The sequence below is a fragment of the Aythya ferina genome (assembly GCF_964211825.1).
Source record: "Aythya ferina genome assembly, chromosome: 1".
Lineage (NCBI taxonomy): Eukaryota > Metazoa > Chordata > Aves > Anseriformes > Anatidae > Aythya > Aythya ferina.
In genome coordinates, this window is record NC_140296.1 from 19,275,045 (window position 1) to 19,298,403 (window position 23,359).

General features: G+C 48.2%; 1 protein-coding gene across 2 annotated transcripts in view; it reads right to left on the reverse strand.

The window, feature by feature from the left end:
• LATS2 (large tumor suppressor kinase 2) overlaps positions 1–7,035 on the reverse strand; it is a 42,609-nt gene extending 35,574 nt beyond the window's left edge. Inside the window, exons 1-2 of one of the 2 annotated variants that reach the window (XM_084497544.1) lie at positions 6,857–7,035; positions 2,007–2,587 (exon numbers count right to left, since the gene is read on the reverse strand). In XM_084497544.1, the coding sequence (XP_084353670.1) occupies positions 2,007–2,345 (339 nt within the window). In that variant the 5' untranslated portion in view covers positions 2,346–2,587; positions 6,857–7,035. Of the gene's footprint in view, positions 1–2,006; positions 2,588–6,851 lie in introns of both variants that reach the window. The other variant, XM_084497545.1, reaches the window with a different exon arrangement.
• Between the last annotated feature and the right edge of the window lie 16,324 nt (positions 7,036–23,359).

A 23,359-nucleotide genomic window follows, 5' to 3' on the forward strand; every position in this document is an offset into this window, starting at 1 on the left:
GGGCCGGCTGATGAATTTATTCCACATCATGCTCTGCAACAGCTCAGCAGCTAATTCAAAACAGCTCTGGCACCGGGAGGAAAGGAAGACTCCAGAGGCAGTAACCGAGCCTGTCACCCTACCCCACGCCATCCCCGGGGCCAGGCCCCGTTCACAGCGACTCAAGAAGCTCCATTCATTCATTCACAGCCCTCCACAACAGCCAGGCTTCACACAGCCTGGACCCACAGGAGGAAACACAGAGCTTTTAGCCACCAGGCAGCAGTTTTGGAATCCCTGTCTGGACCCCAGCCAAATATGATCCTGCTCGTGCTTCGGCTCGAACTCAAAACGCACCTGAGGGATAGCCCCACGAGCTCCATTTCCACGCAAGTGACAGCCAGGGAAGCAAGCTAAAGGCAAGGATGGAAGAGTCACAGCCAGTGAGGGAAGATGCAAAAATGCAAAACCAAATTTAAGGAGGCTGCAGAAATCTCCACATCAGAACTGTGCTCGTTTTCTGTAACATTTAATGCCATTCTAGCAGTATTCAAGGCAAAACAGCTAAAGATATTAGAAATGTTACACGTACAGCGCATTACACCACGCTTAACAGTGAGACGTTTTAGCAGGTGCTCAGGTATCTCTGTTTTATACATCGGCTTGATGGCTGCAGTGTGCTCAAGGAGCTTTCCAAGCCTCCAGTCCAACAAGCTTGTTCTGTGTGTGAACGATTTGTCCGTGCAGGCTACCAAATGTACATTTCCAATCCAGAATCCAGCTGTGCTCATTTAACCTTGGCTCATACGCACGGGGAGTGTTCTCATCCCCAACGGCTGGGGAAATTCAGGGGGTAGAGTTCTGAAAAACACTGCTTTCAGGGCATGCTTAAGACGACAGAGAAAATCCTCAGTTCCACCAGCTGAATCATTCACCACAGCGTCTTGTTTCACGGGGCTAGGAAGCGTTCAGGTGTGCTGCAGCAGTTTTCACTGGATCTGCAGTCTACTCTGGCTCTGATTATCTCCCAGAGCATAAACTCTTTGGAACAGGAGCAGCCCTAATCAATGTCTGCACAGCTCCAAAGAAATGCTGCCTGTTTGTAATAACGCCTGACGTGAGCCTTGTTACACAGGCTCAGAATATGACCTACGAGAGTCAGACGCTGCCATGAATGAACAAAGGTTAAGTTTTGAAATCAAGGAAATGCCACTGAAAGCACGCTGGGTTTAAGTCTCTCTAGTGTACGTCTATGACTGTGAACCGAAATACTTCAGCTTGACAAACAACTGCCATTCAGTCACGGGGGAAAAGTGTTATTTCTACAACAAGCAGAACCTGGACCAGAAACAGCACACTCACGCTCTCCAAAGAGAAATGCTGAACTGTTCCTGGACAGAGGTGAAAGCCAATACCAGAACTGGAAGTACTGGTATGTGCGGCTTAACCCCAAAAGCCCGTGTTCTGCACCGGGTGAATGCTTTCTGACTTGGTGCTGGAACACGTTCTCAATCCCAGAATGGCAAAACCAGGTATTTCTGGGCTGAGGCTCTTCTCTGAGACAGGGCTACCAGCCCTTGACAGAAGCAGAGAGGAAAAGACATCCAGCCAGTTCCACCTGCTTCTTGCAAACAGCAAGGGAGATTCTCCGAAGACCACACAGTGTCTGTCATTTCTTCCATGTGCTCCTGACAGTGAGTGCCGTTTAGATGTGCTAGACAAAATCCCACCCTAACACTCGTAGCTAGAGCCTCTTACAGTACTGAGGAGAAAAAAAAAAAAAAAAGCCAAGCTAGCCTGTTAAGCCTTATGCATCAAGCTGAGAAGTCACAGAACTCCCACAGGCCACCATGGCCATCTTTAGCATGGATTCACCCCCGTGTTAGGCACGCCTCTCAGCTGCAAGTTCACCTCCTGCTGCCAGAAGCATCAGCGCATTTTGTCACCCAGAAAACCCTTTCCCCAGCCCCAACTATAACCTTGTTTTGACCAGAGTGCCAATCCCCCCTCTCCAAACTCGTACGTACCTGATCACAACCCGCATTCACCAGCTCCTGGAGCATCTGCCGATTCACCTCAACAGCTGCTGGGGTGCCCGACTCATTCGCAAAGGGCAGCAAAGAATATCTGATTTCTCGGAGAGCTTTCTGGTAAGGTCCAAACTTGGGCGTCTGTCTCATCTGCTGCTGCCTTGCAGCATCCTTCCCTACTAAAAGCTTCGGGTCCAGAGAAGTTTCGCTGCCCGGTCCGAGAGGCAGCCCCTGACCTGAAGATTTGGATGGTTGCTTTAAGCCTTCTCGAATCTCTTGTAGCCTTTGTCTGCTGTTTCCAGAGTATGTCGTAGCAGGGAAAGTCTTTGGCCTCATTGTTAATCCAGTTTTCTCTGAGCATAAATACAGCTTTATTCTTAGTTTTTTTAGTTACTTCAGTTCTACAAAGTGTCGCTTGATGGTATCAATTTCTTGTAAACATAATCCTTCAAAGAGAAAAAGAAAAAAGGCAAAATCCCAAAGAGATCTCTGCCAACGTTTTACTTCAGCTCACGATCTTCACGTTTCCTACAGAAAACGAAAATCCTTGGAATCATCATTTTGCAGACTGACAGTGTCTGAAACAAAAGAAAATAGAAAGTACATGCAATTAAGTTGATATTGTAAACGCCTCTGAAGGGACAGCATGACAATTAATCAAGTGAAAGTGAATCAGGTTAACCTATTAAGCTGTCACAGCTGGATTCCCTTTAATTATTATCACTTTATCTGTTTGCAAGAATAGGATTTCAAAAGGCTTTCTCAACATAATCAAAGAGGCGTTTGTCTTTAAAGTTCTATTTTGAAAATAAAGGAAAATAAAAACCTCAGAAACTACAAAGTTTAGGAATTTCATACACTACCTAACCGTGGCAAGATTCCCACCCCATTGCATAACCAAGTCCTGGACAAGCCTATCCGATTTCATAATTAGGGAAGAGTATGCTCATGAAACATCTCCCCCCACACTTCACATTTTGTTTGTTTTACACTAGCTGAGCTCAGTTTCAGAAGTTTATGAAAAAGATTTATAATGGAAATATTGATGACTCCAACCATAGCAACTTCTAGTATTTCAATAACAAAGTGAGTAACAGAAAGACAAGATATTTTGCCACTCCATATGAATATCTTGGAGAAGTTTGAAGGTAAGAATTCTCCCCAGAACTGGAAGGAGGGGAGAAAAAGGGGGTGGGGGGCGTGACTGTGATATTTCCCTCAGCTGTGCCTAATAGGGAAGAAAGAGAAGATGGAGAAGGAGCTATTCAGTAACAGCAGGAAAGGCAGAGCCGGCTCAGTTAAGATTAAAACACAAAAGGCAAGGCTGAGATACAGCTGCACGCATCTCTTCTGGTGTGTGGCAGAGGACAGCTACACAACCACACAGCGGGGCTGAGCTGCTGTGTAGCTTGTGATATCCCTGCAATATGAAGATACAGAAAGGATCCTTTATTCCCTGAGTCTTTGTGGCATCACCACACAGTGGCACAGGTACCAGGGATGTGTTTCAGAAGAGGATTAAGAGAGCTCATCAGAAGCAGCACGCGCTATTGATGCTGCTTCCACAAGTTCACTTCTGCTGCTGCTGAGAGCACTTGCAAAGTGACTACGCTGCTGCTCAAGCCGCTTTGTTGAGAAGGCTGGAATTCTGCTCGGTTGTTCTGAAACCTCAGACACAGAAGATGGTCAAACTCTGGATGGTATCGGTCACTCAGAAGTTGACAAATCTCTCTCTCTGTATCCCGTCCCCTCTTGAGAAGGGGGCTTCACTTCTGATCACTGCATTTTTGGCATCACTAAGAGCTTCTTTAGCAACTATTTTCCTCTATTTTCACACCCTGACAATCAAACTCAATTAATCACAACAATCGTTCCTGTGCTAGCTACAGCATTCCCAACAAAATGCCAATTTCCATACTTTTACCCTCACAGACAAGCAAACAGCTTAACATGGTGAAGGCTGAGGGTCTGGACGCCATGAAGCCCATCATCACTTACTCACTAGCACAGGGTCTGCCGAGGTGGAGTCACGCTTTCCTCTAAAACCAAGCACTGAAAAAGGGAAAAGCAACAGCGAGGTCAGCCCCCAGGCTCCTTTATGGTAGCTCACCACTTGGAAATGAAGGCTCCCAGTCTAATCACTTCAGGTATTGCCCACATTACGCTCCTAACTACCTGTGCCACACACAGCTCTACTGGGAAGTTTCCACACAGCCTAACACCAGCCCTGTCCAGGACCACACCTTAGCTGGAAGTGGCAGAGGTCTACACCAAAAGCTGAGGGATCAAACTGCCAGAGAACACACCAGGAAGGGCACACACATGGGAACAGCACATCAGCCTCTTGCTAACACTGAAAGGCTGAGCTATCTAGAGGTTACTTGTCAGGTACTACAGATCTTGAGCACTAAGGATTGCCTGCAACCCTAACTCTCACACAGGTCTAGCAGTGACAAACATCCACATTGGACAGGGTTTGTCACCTGTTTTAAAGAAGTAACAGCTTTGCCACATTTATATTTTGATATTTGTATAATAAATCAGCTATTAGTCAAGAAGGGATCAAGTTTTCACTATTCTCAGTGAAGGTAAAACCAACTGAAGGATCACGATGACAGAATTTTACCTACTTAGAGTTCAGCAACAGACAGTACACAGCCTTAGTAATGTGTTAAAACAAAAAAAAAAAAGTTGGTATTGCAGCCTTTTAGGACATCATAACTAGCTAGGAGTTAAAAGATACAGAGCAATTAACCGGTCTGCGACTGTCCTTCCTCTTCTGACAGCAGCAGGCACCATATGGCTGGGCTTAGGAATCCGGGTTGTTCTTCCTCTTTTCAGCCCCCGTGCCAATCCTCAGGCCTGGGACGTGCGGGAAGAGCTCACGCCCCCCCCAGCCTTTCCCCACAAAGGGCTGCTTTCCCACTTACACACATGCTTCACATAAAGAACTTCGCTGACCTTTAGCCTAGGCTCGAGGCTAATAATGCTAGGTCAAGCCAGCTGGCAGCTTCTTCAGCTTACGTTCACAATACTGCTAACCCAGAAAGCAACGTGGATTGTTTAGACAGCATGAATGAGAACAGCAACAACAGCAACTCCTGGAGCTGACTGTAAGCGTGCTTTATATTTTGCAGAAGTTTTGTGTCTGTTTCTTTAAAAAATGTAAAACTAGATACGCAAGATCAGCCAAGAAAACAGAACGTAAAGTTTTACAGATGATGTACAAAGGAAGACAAGATGCCTGCTTTTAAAAATCTTCCTGCAAATAAAAGGGCTGTATGCTTTAAAAGAAGCAGAGCGTTTAAGTATTTGACTGTAAATCTGTGTTTGGCTAATTCCAAATCCTTCTAAAATTCACCTTGCCTACAGCATGAATATATCAGTAGCCTTCTTGTCATCATCAGATATATTTTTCAAATTCATTTTTGAGCTTCAAATCATTCTGACTAGGTACTCCTAAGATGCTTTCTATCCAAAATGCTACATATCCCATGCTGATTAGAAGCTCGTCCATTACTCTAGAGATAGAATATTCCAAATAAGAGTAGCAGCACTTTAATTACATCACAGTAGAACAATTTTTGAATAACTGGCATCTTTTTTTCCCCCCTCCTTTGAGGAATGGCAATAGCTGCTCTCGCAGCAACCAACCAACCACACTGAATTTATATGCCGAGGTCTGTGCTCCCAGCAGCACCAGGCAGTCTCACCAACAGGCTGCACACGCTGGTGGCTGGGCAGGGCTGGGACACTGGCAAGAAACTGCAGCTCGGATGTGTTTCAAGAGCAAAGCCCCGAAGCCCGAGCTGGTGAGCTGCTCCTGAGCGTGCAACTCTGCAGGCACCGCGGTGAGGAACCAGGGATGCCTGCAGAAGTAAGGAGCAAAGTTTTAAGAAGCTGACACAGCTGCCATCTCCCGCTCAGTTTATTGGTATAGAATTGGGTTTTTCTGGCTCGTGAATTCACGGAAACACACGCTGGCCACTTAGCAGCGAAGATCTGAGGCAGATCCAGGGAAGGGGGCTCAGCAATTTCACCACGATACAAACCTTTACGAGCAAACACACGCTGTAAGTGGCAAGGAGAACCGAAACGAGGACCTTCCCAAAACCATCCCTTCATCACGTAACAAAACCACCCCAAAGTAACTCCGTGCAAGCCCCAAGCCCCGTCCCAGCCCAGCGCTGGGGGAAGCGGCTCCCCTTCACCCCCAGCAAACCACCCCACGGCGGGACCTGGGCATTACGCACAACTTGTGCTGTTATTTTTATTTTTTTTTTCCTTCTTTTTTTTTTTTTTTTTTTTTTTGCGTCACTCGGGCGAGTGCCTGGGGAAGGGCAGGGGCCACCCTCCAGCCCCGGGGAGAGGCCGAAGGGCCGGATTTTGGCAGTGACCTTCAGCAGGCGGTGGGGCCGGGATGGGGGGGGCACAAACCCAGCCTGGACACCCCAAATCCCTTCCTTACAGCCCCAACCCCGTTGTTTTGGTGGGGAGAGCTCCCCAAAAACCAAACCTCCGGGCTGGGACAGAGACCTCCTGTCACGGGGGGGGGGGGGGGGGCACAAAATGTCGGGCAGGCGGCGGGGGGAGGCTGAAGGGACGGAGGAGGGGGGTGAGGGACACGGCACACACACACACACACCCCAAATATCCCAAATATTTCCTCAGGCGCTTTTCGGAGGGGCTGAGCGGGGCGCTGCCAACTTTCTCCTCAGCAGAAAGCGTCGGGGGAAAGGCGGGGGGGGGGGGGGGGGGGCAGACGAAGCAGCGGTTAAACTAAAAAATATAAAAAAAATACACATAAAAAATAAAGCCACCCTGTCACCCTTCGCTCCCTACCTCACCTCCTCGGGCTGCCCGGCAGCCGGTCTGTTTTCCCCCCCCCCGCCCCGAGGCTCCGTCACGCAGCGGCTCGGCGGCGGCGGCGAAGGGCGGCGCGTCCCGCAGGGCTCGGGGCGCTCGCCTCCATCTTCCCCCTCGGCCGGCCCGGGCGCCGAGTGCGGGGCGCAGCCGGGACATTGGCGGCATTGTTTGCATTCCTCGCCCCACACGTGACCGCGCCGCCCGCGTCAGCGCACCCCTCCCGCCGCATACCAGCGGGGAGGGGAGGGCAGGGGAGGCGCTTGGCGGCGGGAATGGCCGTTACGGCTCCCTCCGTGTGTGGGGCTGTGTGGGGTTGTGTTTATAAGCACCGGTTGTGTTCTGTCCCCCCCCAAAATCTCGGTTTTGACTCATAAACAGCTCCGCCTATCCCCCCCCTCCCCTTCCAGTCTCCTCACAAACAAGTCGTCGTGTCCCCCCCCCCCCCCTTCACGCTCCGCCATCTTCCCCCCCTCCCCTAGCCCGCCTCACGATGCTTCCCCCATCTCCTCCACTCGTCTCCAGCCGCCCCAAAATAAAGCCTGAAAGTGGGCTCGATGGGTGGTGTTATCCCCACTGTGATGGGAGCCCAGCCCGCTGGCGGAGGGGCTTGAGGGTCGCTGAGGTGTGAGGGAAACGGCAGCGCCTCAGCCCCATGGCGGTGGTTGGGAAAGGTGTGAAGACAACGCACCATGGTGTTTGTCAACGCACTGAATGCCCCAAACTCTTTTAAATCAAAAATTCTGAAGTAAAGATCTATTATTACCATTATCCCGTTCATTCTGAACTAATTCCACGCATACACAAAGCACAGCATGTCTATCAACACCTTCTTCAATATCAACACCTTCTTCAAGACTGTGGGCTCTTAGTTGTGTGGGCTTCAAGGTTTCCCTTCTTCAAGACTGTGGGCTCTTAGTTGCGTGTGTGTGTGTGGGGGGAAACATTGCTTATTTTTAATGTATTTATTTTCATCAACAATGAGGAGACAAGAGGGTTATGAGGTGCCAGAGGAGGACGGCCAGGGAATTCACATCTGGATCAAAAATTCAGACCCAAGCTGCAATGGATTTTTGGATGCAGAGCTCATATTTGAGCTCATTACAGATGGAAGTGCCTGGATCCCAGCCTGTTTTTCATGGAAGGCTGAATATTCTGATTTTAGATATCTCTGTGGTCTATAACAAAGACAATTGTCAACTAGAAACAGCTCACCCCAAAAATATAGCAATGTTGGGATCTGGGAAGAAGGTGAGAAGATTCCTTTGGCCCCCTCAGTGTGACAGGACACTAGGAATAACCAGCGAACACTAAAAAAGATTAAGAGCAGTAAGAAAATAACCTCTTCTGTACATATGTATATAGTTAGATCATTAACATGGAAGAAGACTGCAGTCTTGAAATACAACTTCAAAATTCTTGAAATCCTCTTGCAGAACTGGGAGTAGGAGCTCCATGCCTACTTCATTGCAAAGGCTCCCTGCTCAGCCTGGGAAGGTTTCTCTGTTGTGTGAAGGGGAAATATTGGTCCTGTGAACACTTAAGATGCATGGTTATCTTTAATTACATGAGCAGTCCCACTGTCTTCAGCAGGACTGAGAGCATGTATGAAGAGAAGTCTGTGCATAACTCTCCTTCTAGTATGGGAGCTATATTTACAGTCTTTTCTGAGCTATGGGGACTATTTTTGCGAGTAATGTTACTTATGGACAGTCCTATCTAAGGACATTTCTTTGGGATTGTTTATCATCCTTTTTTTATGCTCTTCTTGCAAACTGCCAATAGCTTATAATTGACACTGGTTTGGAAGGAGAAGGGGGTGAATGTTAAGTGACTGCAAATAGACTGCTATATTTCATGAGAAAAAATGCAGCCTGGTGCACGGAAATTGTTTAGCGTCTCATTTGAGGGCAGCCAGTTACTGTATATAAATTACTGTCGGGATTTCAGTAGTGTCCTTGACTGGAATATATTGCAGGGAGCAGGGGGGGAGGGAGCTTCTGGCTCTGGGGAGCTAAAGAAACCCATTAGACTCAGAGCAGATTCCAGTGTTGGCAGAGTATTGCAGGGTAAAGTGGTTCGTTTTGCAATCTCCAAATACCTGCAAAACTGAAGTAAATTTTAAATGATACGACAGATGCAGCACGGCTTCATTTTCTGAATTACTGCTGTGCTTAACCGATGAAGCATAGCAACGTGATTGCCCAAACCAGAGATTGCTCAATGGCTTGAGACCTTTTCCCAACAAAGTTCAGGCTGGCTTAAAGGAACAGCATCAAGATAAAAATTGCTTACTCTGTGCTAATACGTTCTTTCGTAAGATTTGGTTGTCATCCATATTCTCAAATCTAGGTAAAACAGATCTGTTAATTTATTTTGCTCCATCGGAGCTGTTTGTTTTCCTTTAGCATTCCAATCCACCTGGGAATGAAACTCAGCTGCACTATTTCACCTCCCGGTTCCAGCCAGCTGCACTTTCTGAATTTCATGAATTTGCACAGAACTGCTGGGTTTGAATTCCCACCAGCAGCAGCAGGTACAAGAGAGAGAGGTTACATCTGCTCCCACGAAGTACCCGTATTTGGCTGGTCCACCACAGATGAGGAGACTCTTTAGAGTATTTCTGCCTTTAGAAACTCAAGCTATTAGAAATCAAGTTCATTGAAAACGCTAAAGAAATGGGATTCACTTGGGCTGTAGCACGATACAACTCTGTTAAAACGTGATTTGATCTCTGGTTTTGGAGATGACTCTGTATCAGTCAAATCTTTCCTCCCAGCCTGTGCAAGGTATTGCCGCAGGGAAAGATGCTACGTAAAGAGAACAATACAATTTGTCTGCACCAGCAAATCCGTTTACAGGCTAGACCATGAGATCATAATCTGCCATGTGTAAGGGTTAGAGTGTTATTCATGGCTCCACTTACATGAGTTACTCTGCTGGCTCGGTGATCATTACAGCACCCAGCCCTCACCCGAGCAGCTTTCTGCCCCACTGTGTGGGTACGCTGAGAGGCTGCACAGCTCCACAGCTCCATGGCTTCATCTTTTCTTCTTCCCCTCACCTGAGACAGCAAGGGAGGCAGGAGCTCTGTGCAGCTCTCTCCCATCCCCTCACCTCTAATGCAGTGAGTCTCCTCATCCCCTCCCTGTTCTCCTGTATCTCCGCTAGCTGGGCCACTGTGTGAGCTTCTAAGCTATTATATTTGGAACCCACGACCAAATTGTGCTGCTAAAAATACTCCTAGCAACCAAATAATTGTGATGTGGGTGGATGAACTTTTCTCTGCACAGTACCGGTAGTCAATAAAACCTTGAACCCATTCAGAAAACAGAAAAGGAAGATAAAGCAGGATCATCAGCCATGACTAGTTCTCTGGCAGTCTGTTTCAAACAGAGGAGCACACACACACAGAACGATGAGGAACATGTAAACATGTATGTGCGAGCAGACAGACAAAGAATTTGCTGACAGTGACACCCTTCGCTAGGACAATGTGTCTAGAACAAACCACTGTGATACACAGGGAACGATGTGCAGGGAAAGAAGACTGAGGTAAACATCACTGAAATGTATTCAAATGAGAACATCTATTTTGCTTGCAGAGGGGTACTGGGGAATCATTATTCCCAAATCTCCAATTAGAAACCAGTTAGAAAGAGGCATTCGAAGTCCAACACGGCACAGACAACGCAGCCCGTGTGTAAATATAATGTATATGCTTACTGATGATGTAAAATGACAACCATGACAGGCAAAATCAGGTTTATTTGTTCAGTAATTAGGAGTGTAAAAAACCCTAAATTCTAACTACAGCTTAGATTTCCTTTTTTATTCTCAGTCAGGACTGTGTCTATGAGATCCATCACAGCATTTCTTTTGGGTGTCAAGGGGGTAGCAAATCTAAGAGCTGGTTCTTTGGAAACACATTTGATTTCAACACAAAATGGGTGAAATAGGACGAATCTTACTTTGAAACTGTCTCAGCTTTGCAGAGGAAACACAAACCCAGGCTCACTTCACTGGGAAGGGCACTGTGGATGCTCGGACTGCCTGTACAGCCCTCACGCAGATTTCTCTGAATTTCCTCTGAATTTCACAAGGACCCGCGTTCCTGCGTACTCTGCCCCCAGACTTGGTATCAATCATTGACTTCGGCCGGAGCCTGAGAGGGCAGCAGGAATGTCGTGGCTCTGTGTGGAATTTCACCAGCACCAGCCAGCTGTGCTCTCCGTTTGCCAATCAATCAGCCAAATTTTCAAGTCCCTGCAGTCGGCCTGGTGACAATTCCTTCCTTCGGATGCGGCCCAGATGGCTGTCGAGCACCGCGGCCAACCACTTCCAAAAACATTAGGAAATGTTCTCAGGCATCCATAGGCAGTGCCCTTCTGATCCTGGAGAAAACGAGAAGGGGGAAACGCAGGACACATGAAGCCCTGGCATCTGGCGAGGGCATCCAGCAGCCATCAATCTGGCCTGTAATTATCTTTTCATCAGAGGCCTGGCACGGTAGCTGTTAGTTTCTCCCAGCATAACAATACCCCCAGCAGGGCTCTGCCCTTCCTGCCACAGATACCCGAATGATTCACACCCGAGACAGAAAGAAGAGGTGTGGGAGGAATGCAGGCCCCGGGCTGGTGCAGAAAGAGAGGGACTCTGGAACCAGCGAGGACAAAAGCAGCCGTGCAAAGTGGCTGCGTGGGGAGGGAGAGAGCAGGAGAAAAATGAGGGAGCTGGGAGAAACGCCTGCCCTGGGGGAATGAACGAGGCACCTTTCTTCTCCAGTACCTGACCACACTTCAGGACTGTCAGCAAACCGCTTTGCTTCTGCACCTCAGCTTCCCTGTCTGTAAGGGAAGGGGGATGATGAGCACGTCTTGGAAGGACTCGGGAATCTCTGGATCGGCTACCATTATTTTAAATGGATGCCTCGAAGCCCAGTGGCGTAGTTTAACATTGATTTTAAAGAAAGCGGTGCTCATTTCTCTGATAATTTCGTGTACCTAGTTAGAAGCCTGGTATTAAAGCCCTGTGTAGCACTACCCACCGGAAAATTATACATTTTTTAAAGTTTCTATCTACTACCATTTGCATTAGACTGATCTAATGATTGAATTTGGAAACTGTTGACTGCAAGGGAATTTATATTGCCACCTCTGCAATAAACTGCACTTATTTCAAGTAAATTTATCAAGAAAATGATGTCTTTGATGTTTTTCAGTTGTTAACCTGAAGCCAGTGTTCTGTTGTTTTCTGTTACTGACTTGGAGTACAGGAGGAGAAACCTCCGAATCCCTGTGATAGATTTGGTTTACAGGAAACACGAAATCTGGAAAGCAGAAAAAATGGTGCCTCATTGCCCTGGGAATACAGACCCGAGTTATTCTGTTGGTATGCAATGACACACACTTTGTTGAACAGCACATACATAGGGAAGATCTGAGAGTTTTTAGGTAGGACCCTGGAGAAGAGACAAAGATGACACGTGAGACAGAGGCTGTGATCTTCTCAAACTAAGCCCCAAACAAAAGTGAACAAAACTTTCTTGAAAGCAGGTACTTTCCACTAGTTACCTGCTTGCAATTAATGCCCAGTTGGTGAAGCTAAACATCACATTCCCCAAAAGCACCGCCAGAAAGGTACCTACAAGATGGCTCACCAGAGAAACCAGCCAGGAGTTTGCCAGCAGGGAGGTTCTCAGCAAAATGTCCTACGGATGCAGCTGTCGCACCACTGCACGGCTCAGATCCTCGGGGTTGGTTAGGAACCCACATCCATTTGGCTGCAAGCTGGACTGAGTCACGGGCATTAAACCACGATTACGCCTAACCCTTCCCAGAGCAAAACACCAAGACCTTTTCAGAAAGCCTCACGGTGTTCACGTCTTAGTAGCTGGTAAGATCCTCCTTGTCCTAAGACAAGGCTGAAGGTGTTGCTAGAGAGAATAAAGGTACTCACCAAGGATTTTAACAGTGAGGAATGTCAGTATAGTATCCTTGAAAACTAAAACTAGACAGGTTACCACCACCTCAGCTTACAAACATATAAACGGTTCCCTCCCAGCTAAAGGGTAGGATTGAGTCAGAAGTCAATAGGCTTTAAACAGGCTGTCTTATCAGAAGCAACAGGCTGTCTTATCAGAAGGAAAAGCAACACTGCAGAAAAGGACATCCCCAAAAGAAAGTGCCAGATCAGATATCATTTGAACACATTTTGGGTTCCCAACGTAATGCACGTTTTAGGCTAGATGTGGGGCTTGGAGGAAAGCGTTCCTCTTCTGAGATGCTCTTGGATCAGCCAGAATCTACAGAAGCAGGGAAGTGGAGTTGGAGGATTATCAAAAAAATAGTGACCATGTTAATGAGCTTTGGATCAGATCTTTCAGCAAGACTTGGATCTTTCCCTGTAAACCTTGTTATTATGACTAAATCAGCTCAAAAAAGAAAAAAAAAAAAAAAAAGACAGAGAATTTCAAATGATTAAATCCTGAAAGAAAACTGGACGTGGAACAGAGTAAAGGAAAGGATGGGATAAAAAAATGGACACGGACATGTGTTGTGAAGTGCTATTAATAAGTATTCAGAGACAATTAAAATAATAGTACAGATGGGCAAGGAAGTACAACCACGGATAAGAGAAAGACACACAGTTCAGAGGAAGAGAGCTAGACAGATTGCAGATTGACATCAGTAACGTACAATGGAAAGAGGGTGAGCCAATATAGAAGCAGAAAGTTCAGCTGTAAGAGAGGTTGAATGACGTGCACTCAGATATTCCATATACGCTAAGACCACCATGGAAACAGGGATACAGGTCAGCTATAGGCAGAAGTGGTGAGCTTTAAAAAAAAAACAAAACTATTTTTGTCTCTGTTTTTATGAAGTCTGCTTTTGTATGAAAGCGTGTGGGAAATAGGTGACAGAAGTGACCATAAATTAAGACCATGCTACCACAAGGCAACCTCACAAGGGAACAGCTACTAAAGAACATTGCCGACAAGTGAGGGTCAAGGATCAGTTAATCTTGCTGTAAGTGATTACAGTGATTGCTCCTGGAAAATACATAATAAGAGACCGCCTCTTCAGAGCAGAGATTACATCTCTACAGGTAAGGTGGACAGAGAAGTTGATGGGAGAAACACGACTGGTCTATATGAACATTCACGAGGAGCACAGCAGTTCAATGGCAAAGCTGGACCCAGAAACTCATCTCTGTGCCCAGCAACTAGATGGTACTGTCAGTAAAAAAAACAACAAAAGGATGCCAAGCATGAGGAGTCAGAGGGGATGTCCAGCCTCTCTGTTCCGGGCTGTTGCCTGGACACAAAGCTCTAGGGGAAACCTGTAAGGCTGAGCTCTTGTCCTAGGCAGCCTGTAGAAATTCCAATCCTCCTCGCCTCTTTGACACACGGTAATTTTCCAGGTGTGCTGTAAGCCCAGCGCTGCGTCTCATTTGCCTAAATAAACCGGCTGTTCTTGGAGATTGTGCCCAGTGAGCTGGCCCTGCCTTGGCATACCCGTCACGGCCGTACCGTGCAGCGGGGCGAGGCCTGGCTGCTGGCTGCCGGCATCTCCGGAGCTCAGTGTGGGGCTGCAGCACTGCCCTGCTCGAGCTCTGCTCAAAAATAAAAAATAAAATAAATAAAAAATAAAATGCCTTGGCCTGAATCCTGCAGATCGGTTACTATAATCACAACTGGGATGAGTGGGGGTAACAATCTCCATGGCCTTTGCGACAGAAACATAACATTGCATGTTGGCACTTGGTCCTCCACTTCAAAACATAAAGCTTTATGGAAATCAGGCCTGGGATTACGGCCCCTAAAATGTTGTTGTGGGGAAATTCTGAGCGACTTCTGCATAGGAGCCTGCGAAAAATCCCCAACTGTCCATAATGCCTGACTAGAATATCAGCACAGGATAACATAATGTGAAACAGTGCCCAAACCAAAAGACATTTCACTCTAAAAATGCCTCCGAGCCATGGGCTCCCACTTGCTGACTGTCATTATCACTGCTTGTCTCCTGGTCTTCCACCCAGTCTTTCAACCTACATCTATTTTGAACTCGCTTCCCACACCAGCTGCTGCTTTTAGCTCGCTTCAGGAGTACGCACGGGCTTATCAAAAAGCTCTGCAGCAGTCCTGGGCAGACTTTCCATTTTTTGCTATTTTCTCTCAGTCTGTGCTGTATGTCACCTTTGCATACTGTGTTAAGAGCTCGTAAAACCTGAAGTCCGTGATTAAAGAAAAAAAAAAAAAGGCTTTGAATGGCAGGGGTGGTTTTATTCATCACTAGTCATCGAAACTGCAGGATGGATATGAAGGGATTTGCAAATAATTAAAATGCAGAATTTGGTTAACAATGAGAATTACCGTTTGCCCGACTCTGTAACTTAAATGAGTAGTCCTCTGTGAGGCTTGGGATATCGTAAACACAGGAATCGTGGAGTTATTGTACTGTAAATCACAGTGCATAGTGACACATGTCACAACAGGTTGTTTTAAGTTGTTTTTCGCGACAGCGTGAAAACACCTCAAGTGGCCCTTACTTTGCTGTCACCATGACTACAACTCTCTGCCACAGCCTTTTCTTGCTCCAGGTGCTGTGAATTCAGGTGTTTACAGTCACTCTGCAGGCTCCCTGTGCCCCTTTTAGCCCACCAGTTCAGTCTAATTGCTCTTTCATCTACTTTCCCCTCCCGATACGATCACATTTAACTCCAAGTGCTCTACAACACCTCGCAATGCCAAATCCTTGCAGCAGGGCAGGCTCAGGATGCTGTGAGCTTCTCTGCACGCTGGGTCTGTCTAACTGCCTGCGGTGTACGAAGCAATAGGGGTGTAAAAACCTCAAGTCACTTTTTAAGAAGCCTTGTGCCCGGCTGTATCAGTGCAGCGGGAGATGTTTGGCTGCCCATTGCCCTCCTGCCCAGCACGCCCCGGCATTTCTGCTGTGTCTTTCTAGTGGGGAAATGATTTTGTATCCTGTCCATGACTGCCCATTCTCACATTCCTGTTTTGTTTCATTTTTAATTTCTTCTCTTGAAGTCCCTGTTGCTATTACATATTCATTTTGCCTCAAATGTCTTTTTTTCCCAGTATAAAAGTATCAGTTCTCTCTAAATCTGCTCTTGGTACTCAAGTCATTTTCACTTCTTTCATTTCATTGCGTATAACCAGCCTCTCATTAAAGATCTGATCTGAAGCTTGTCGTTTCTGCCTTGGTATCTTTGTCATCTTGCAGTGGCCCTTGCTTTCTGATCACCATGGCTACGATCATTCCCTGTGCTCCGGCCATTCCTCGCTGCAGCTGCTGTGATCTGCACGTCGCTGTGCCGCAGGCTCCCTTGGAGTCTCCGTAGCCCAACCAAGAGGGGGGCAATCGGCACCCTTCTCCCCCACACTTTCAGGACACCGTCTCCCTCCTTAATCCTTTCATTGGCTTCCTGCCTCCTCGCTCACAGGGAGCTCTCTCCTCTTGAGTTTTCCTCTCCTGTTCCCCTCCAGTGCCCACTTCCCACCCCACCTCTTGGCTCCTCTCCGCTGCCCTTCGGCAGCCTGCATTTATTTTGGTCACTGTGTGTGGATACAGGGACATAACAGCAGCTTCACCGGGAGGAGAACTCACGCACAGGTTGATTCCCCGGCTCCTTGAGATCATCTTTGAGGTCCTCAGCAGACTGGAAAAGACACCCCAGTGTTTCCGAGTGGCGTCCCGTCCTTCAGCCCCCGGCCTCTCTCCCTCCTCAGCTGCGTCCTCCAGCCTCCTGCCCTGCTGATTCTTGGTCCCTGCAGGATCTATTTTTTCTCCCAAGACAACTGCTTCATGGTTTTTCTTGACCATGTTTGACTCCGAATTCTTTGGGGATGAGATTAGTTCACCTTTATAGTGCCGTGTAAGTGCTTATCCCATCATAATTATAGGAGCCAGCGGCTCAGACGTGCCGTGCTGTGCTCAGGGAGGAAGCAGACAGATTTCCGTGCGTCATGCAGAAGAAAGCGACAGGCTGTGTTTGCTCGTTAATTAAAACATCTCGGTGACTTTAGCCTGAGCAATATCAAACTGCTGTGGATAGCCTACATGGGCCTCGGTTAAGATTTCAGACAAGATCTCCTGCCAGAGCTGACGAGATGCCCCGGTAACAGTGACGGTCAGGGTGAAGCGCAGGAACAGAAAGCATGGCCCTGTCTGTCCCCTCACCTTCTGGGGCCTTAAATGTTTCCAGAAAGCTCTTTGTGTCCTAAAGTTTGAAATACCCCTCTCATTTTTTCTGTATTTTTTGCTCCGACAGGTTCAAAGGCCCTTGGGCCTCCTTCCACTGAATTAAACACAGCATTGGCTGGTGATTCAAAGATCGAAGCCGAAATTCCTTTAAGTGGTATATTCTTTATTGCAGCGCTGGATGCACGGGGGATCTCTCCACCTATCGTGCATACCTAAAGCGGAAAGCAGTCTTGAATTTATACAATCAATCTATCAATATTCTACAAGCACCTATACATATGCATTACCTATCCCCGCCTTCCCTCGCTTCTTATGCTAATTAGCCTTTTGGCACCTTGCGCCTGCGTAGAGCCTTCCAAGAATTGTGGGCAGGGGTCTTTGGGACGTGGGCAGGGGTCTTTGGGAGGAAGACCCCGAGTCTTCCTCACAGTGTACTTTTCACCTTTGGTCAGGAATTTGCTGAATTGGCAGGTTTCTTAATTGCAAGAGCTGGTTGTTGCTAATTCTTCCGTTTGTTGTATCTTTATAATGAATTCCAATGTCCAGTTTTGAGATTTATAGTCCTTACGTTTGTTTCTCTGTCCGTCTGCCGCTTCCTTATCATGAGTTCCAGTGTCTTGTTTCGAGATATACAGTCCATGTCTGGGGATTGTCCTTGCCTCCCCAATGCCTCCCCAATACCTCCTTAATCACTGGGTAATGGTCACTTCTGTCCTGAGCCAAGGAAGGTCCCAAGGGCCATGGTGTGTTAATCCCGGGTAGCACCCGGCCTTCTTTTTGGCTGCTTTTGTTTGTTTGTTTGTTTGTTTTCATAATTAAGCAAAGTGTGGGTCAGCCTTGGCCCACACTGTTACACCCAGACTCACCAGAACCAGAGTCAGTGAACGAATATGAAGGAAATTTAGTGAGGCTGTACAGCAGTTCAGTAATTTACCATGAAGATAAAGGGGATCTGCACTGATATCAGGTCTCTGGTCACCGCCTGCCTGGTCAGAGCTGGAAGGGGCTGTCCAGAGAGGCTGTAGGGTCTCCATCCATGGAGATATTCAAAACCTGACTGGGCCTGGTCCTGGAGCACCTGCTCGAGCTGACCCTGCTTGAGCAGGGATTAGAAGAAGCTGATCTCAAGAGGTCCTTCCCCCCTCAGATAGTCCGTGGCTCTAGGAGCCGTGCTTTGCAGCACCTCCATCCAGCAGAGAATTCCCACGTGGGCAGCAGAGGCCTTTGTCTGAAGTCGAAGCAGGGTGGGGGCAGGAGGAACCCCATTCATCCCGGCATGAAAGTTCAGCCGGGGAATTGTTCCTCCCCTAACCTTATCCTCTCCTATTCACGTTTTTGGTGACTAACCCTCGGGAACCCAGAGCTCAGCGGGATGAACTTATTCCCGGGCCAGGCGTTATGAAAGCGCCCTCTGAGGCAGTTTCCTCTCCCGCTGCCACGCCATTGAAGGCAGCCCTGACCTTCGGGGACCACCCTCCTCAGGAATGGAGGCTTATTCAGCCTGCATCCTGTCTGCCAGCCACACGCCCCTCCTGAGCAGCCGGTGAGGGGCCTGACCATGTGCCTCGGCCTGTTCCCACTCCCGGAGCGCCGGCGTGTGAGGGGGAGATGCAGCTGAAGCTAGATCCATCCCACAAAACCTGCCAGAGGTGTCAGCAGCTTGGCTGGCCTCAGAAGGAAAACACACCCTTTGGGGATTGGCTTGCATATCGGGCCGAATGCTGCGTGTAGGAAGCGGGGATCTGGCTGCCACTAATCCTTATTCCAGATAAGCCCTTTGAAGTGCGTGTACGCTGCAGGCAGGGCCAGTCTGGCAGCTCTGCCAAGTCGGTGAAACATTTTGACAGCGACTGCTTTCCTTTTCCCCCAAACAACAACTGGCTCTTGTTCTGCCTATTTTAATCCTGAAAAAAAAACAACAAACCACCCCAACCCTCGTAGCGTTTCCGTCCTGCTCTCCATTACCATGGGCGAACACCATTGCCGCCGCAATTTCCCTCGTGCATGAATAAAGGGGAAATCTCCCTTTTGGGCAAAATGAAATGGAAATCTCCCTTTTCTCCATGCCCAGCCCCACCGGGCTGAGCACAGCGCCTGTCCCGGGTTTCGTACTGGTCCCAGCAAGAGGCTGGTGAAAGAGGGCAGGCTGCGGACCCCAGAACAGCCTGTGCTTGCCGTTCCTCATGCCAGGGGAGAGTCAGCACAGTCCTTCCCCGCAGAGCATCACAGGAATGTCAGGCTGGGAAGGATCTAGTGGAGGCTGTCCCTCTTCACCCTGGCAGATTTTTGTCTGGTCTTAAAAACTCCAGCGCTGGAGATTCCTTGCATTTCTCCTCGGCAGCTCGGTCGAGTGTTTCACATTGTGTTTGAGGGTTCTCCGTGCACAGATATCTAGGGGGGTTCTTTTTCTGCCCAGAAAAAAAATAAATAAATAAATGCCTGCACAGATTTCTGAGGATTGTCTGTGCTGTAGCTGGAATAGGAAGGCCACGCATTTGGGAAAATTGGACGTCTCCCCAGGATCTGTGCTGACCTATTGTCCAACATGTGCGCAGGAAACCCGACCAGGAAGCACTGCTCTGACTCTACGCGATGCAGTTGCTCGGTGAAAACACAGCAAATTCACGGCGTCCCCACAGCATATCTGAGTACAGAATCCGAGGGGAAGCACTGGGTTTACTGCGTGGACACTGCAGAGCCTGACAGGAGCAGGCAATATATACCAAAACTGCGATCCTAAGGACGTGCAACACCAGTTTTGTGGTGCCCAGGGTCTTACGGGCTGACATTACCGCAGTTTTGTGCCCTGCTTCAAGCCCCAGTCATCTGTTGCAGCCCTCTGGGGCCTCAACCTTTGCTTTCTTCCCCAATTATTTTTCCTCCCCATATCAGACTCACTCACCTTAGGCATCCTGATGTACTGGTCCCAGTGCTGCTGCCCCACTGGTGTGGGGGGACAGAGCTCTGGGGTGAGCAGACAGGAAAACCAGAAGGCACCAGGTGAGATGGGCAGAAGAACGAGTGATTTGGGGGGCAGTACTTCCCTCCTTGTCTTCCAGCACCCCTCACAACTACGCTTTTATACCAAGGCATGGCTCTTTGCATGACCTCAGGGCGACCTAGAAAAAGGGGAATTCCACACGAAATAATGTTTTGCTTTTCGCTTGGGCTGCTTTTAGCCCAGCCAACAAGCAGTTGTGCTGGTCTGACCCAAGCTGCCATTTGGCTGCCTCTCAGCAGAAGCGAGGGGCTGGGACAAAAGTGTTGTAGATGGGTGCTGTGATGAAGGCCTCACTGTGTGAAACCACAGCCCGAAAGCAGCGGTCTCTTCACGCCCAAATTAACCATATTCACCCATTAAATTTCTCAGCGCAGCCTTCCACTGAAGGGAAGGGTGGGATTTTTTCTCGAAAAATCACATTGTTTTGTTAGCAAATAAACTAAGGTTTGACACAACATCCGCCATGTCTGCCAGATCGGGAGGGTTTTCTTTCTTTTCTCTGGCTCTTTTCCTCCTTTTTTATTTTATTTTTTTTTTCTTCCACTGTTATTCTCTTAACTTAGGCTAGACCATCCTTTAGCAGCAAGTCAGTGACTTGCTTTGGGCAAAACAATTTGTACACTAGATTTATTGTCTTCCTGCTTGGATGTCCGTCTTGTAATGTCTTCTGCATACAAGCCCATCCAAGTTTCTTTCTCTCTTTTTTCCTCTTTACTTTGGGCTTAGTGTTTTGAAGGAAGTTGATCAAACTGAGCATTCTTGTGAACTTAAGCTCGATTGCCAAGAATGTAAGTGATTCATCCCCCTGCAAGGAAAAGTGCTGGCAATAAAACATCCCCCAGTCCCCTTTTTTTACATGCAAAATACTGTTAGTACTCCAAACAAGCAAATCTTGTTACTCAGAACAAAGTGTTACGCTATTAATTGCATGACAACTAGAATTCTTAAAATACTTTCAACCTCTATTCTTAGAAGAAGGAAATATTACCAGCAGAGGCCTTGAAGCTGATGAGATGTCAATTACGAGCGCTAGTACGCACAATGAAAAGGTGCCTTGCCTCACATCCTTCATATTGTTACCTTATCCTCAGCAGTTTTTCCTTTAGGCTTTGTGTCACAGATATTTTAAGAACCCTTCAGGGAAACGTGAAATAATTTCAGGTGGAAAAACCGTGCTATTTGCTTTAATGAGGACAGCACGGGAGCTGAACGGTCTGTTCGGCGAGGGCGGTTTTCCGTTCCAGCTTGTCCCCAGGTGTCCCCTGGTGTGGCAGGACTGGTCTGTGCCTTGGGGCCACTTTGCAGGCTCCCAGGGGAGATCCCTCAGATGGGTTGTCTGTTGTTTGACAGTAATTAAAGGTGGCTTTGCATTAAACGTGTTTGTTTGTTTGCTATATACCCAGGAAAGCAGGGTTTATCTTGTCTGGGAGTCTTCCTTTAAAAGCTATGGCATTTTTAAAAAGGGTAGAAAGGAGGACCCGGGGAACTACAGACCGGTGAGCCTCGCCTGTGTGCCTGGGAAGATCATAGAACAAATCCTGGAAGCAATGTCGAGGCACATGCAGGACAATGAGGTGATCTGGGACAGCCAGCATGGCTTCACCAAGGGCAAATCATGCCTGACCAACCTGGTGGCCTTCTACAATGGAGTGACTGCATCAGTTGGCAAGGGAAGACCAACCAATGTCATCTACCTGGACTTTTGTAAGGCCTCTGACATGGTCCCACATGATATCATGATCTCTAAATTGGAAAGATATGGATTTGAAGGGTAGGTGGTATCCACCCTCTGGTGGATAAGGAATTGGCTGGATGGCTGCACCCAGAGAGTGGTGGTCAGGGGCTCTCTGTCCAGGTGGAGACTGGTCACAAGTGGTGTCCCTCAGGGGTCTGTCTTGGGACTGGCACTTTTCAATGTCTTCATCAATGACGTAGATGATGGGATTGAGTGCACCCTCAGCAAGTTTGCAGATGATGCCAAGCTGAGTGGTGCAGTTGATACCAAACCAGGAAGGGATGCCATCCAAGGGGACCTGGGCAAGCTTGAGAATCGGGCCCATGTGAACCTAATGAGGTTCAACAAGTCCAAGTGCAAGGTGCTGCACCTGGGTCAGGGCAATCCTGAACATGAGTAAGACTGGGAGAACTCACTGAGAGCAGCCCTGCAGAGAAGGACTTGGGGATTCTGGTGGACAAAAGGCCCAACACGAGCCAGCAGTGCGTGCCTGCAGCCCAGAAGGCCAACTGCGTCCTGGGCTGCACCAACAGAGGGGTGGGCAGCAGGTGGAGGGAGGGGATTGAGCCCCTCTGCTCTGCCCTGGTGAGGCCCCACCTGGAGTGCTGCGTCCAGGGCTGGGGCCCCCAGCACCAGAAGGACGTGGGGCTGTTGGAGTGGGTCCAGAGGAGGGCTGCAAAGATGGTCAGAGGGCTGGAGCACCTCTCCTGTGAAGAAAGGGTGAGAGAGCTGGGGCTGTTCAGCCTGGAGAAGAGAAGGGTCCGGGGTGACATCATTGTACCCTTTCAATACTTAAAGGGGGCTTATAAAAAGCCCACTTTTTATAACTCACTCTCTTATGGAGAGTGAGTTTTTGCTCGGGTAGATAATGATAAGACAAGGGGGGATGGTCTTAATCTAAAAGAGGATAGATTTAGATTAGACATGAGGAGGAAAATCTTTACTGTAAGGGTGGTGAGGCCCTGGCACAGGCTGCCCAGAGGAGCTGTGGATGCCCCATCCCTGGAAGTGCTCAAGGCCAGGCTGGATGGGGCCTTGGCTAACCTGGTCTGGTGGGAGGTGTCCCTGCCCATGGCAGGGGCGTTGGAGTTTGATGATCTTTAAGGTCCCTTCCAACACGAGCCTTTCTATGATTCTACGATTAAGAGGTTGCATTGCTGTTTGGCATAGCTTTGTCTTTGTTCTTGGCTGGGCTAGAAAACAGCATACACAAAAGAATAATTTCCCACATCTCAGCAGTATCTCTGTGCTCAGTCAGTGACACATAGGTAGGACCAACAACATTGCCACCTGACATCTTCCAAACCTACCAAGGGCCAGCTGCTCTTCAAGCACCTTTCACCATCCATTATCTTGGCCAGCAAGTCAACCACAGCCCTGGTCCTGATGACTGGGATTGTGGGATTGCAGTCCCAGCAGGAAACGGGAAACTTGTTCAAGCAGCCTGAAGAAAATGGGTCCAGCATCCAGTGTGTGTAGAGATAAAGGAGCTGTACAACTCACAGCCCGAGGAGAGCAGGTGGAT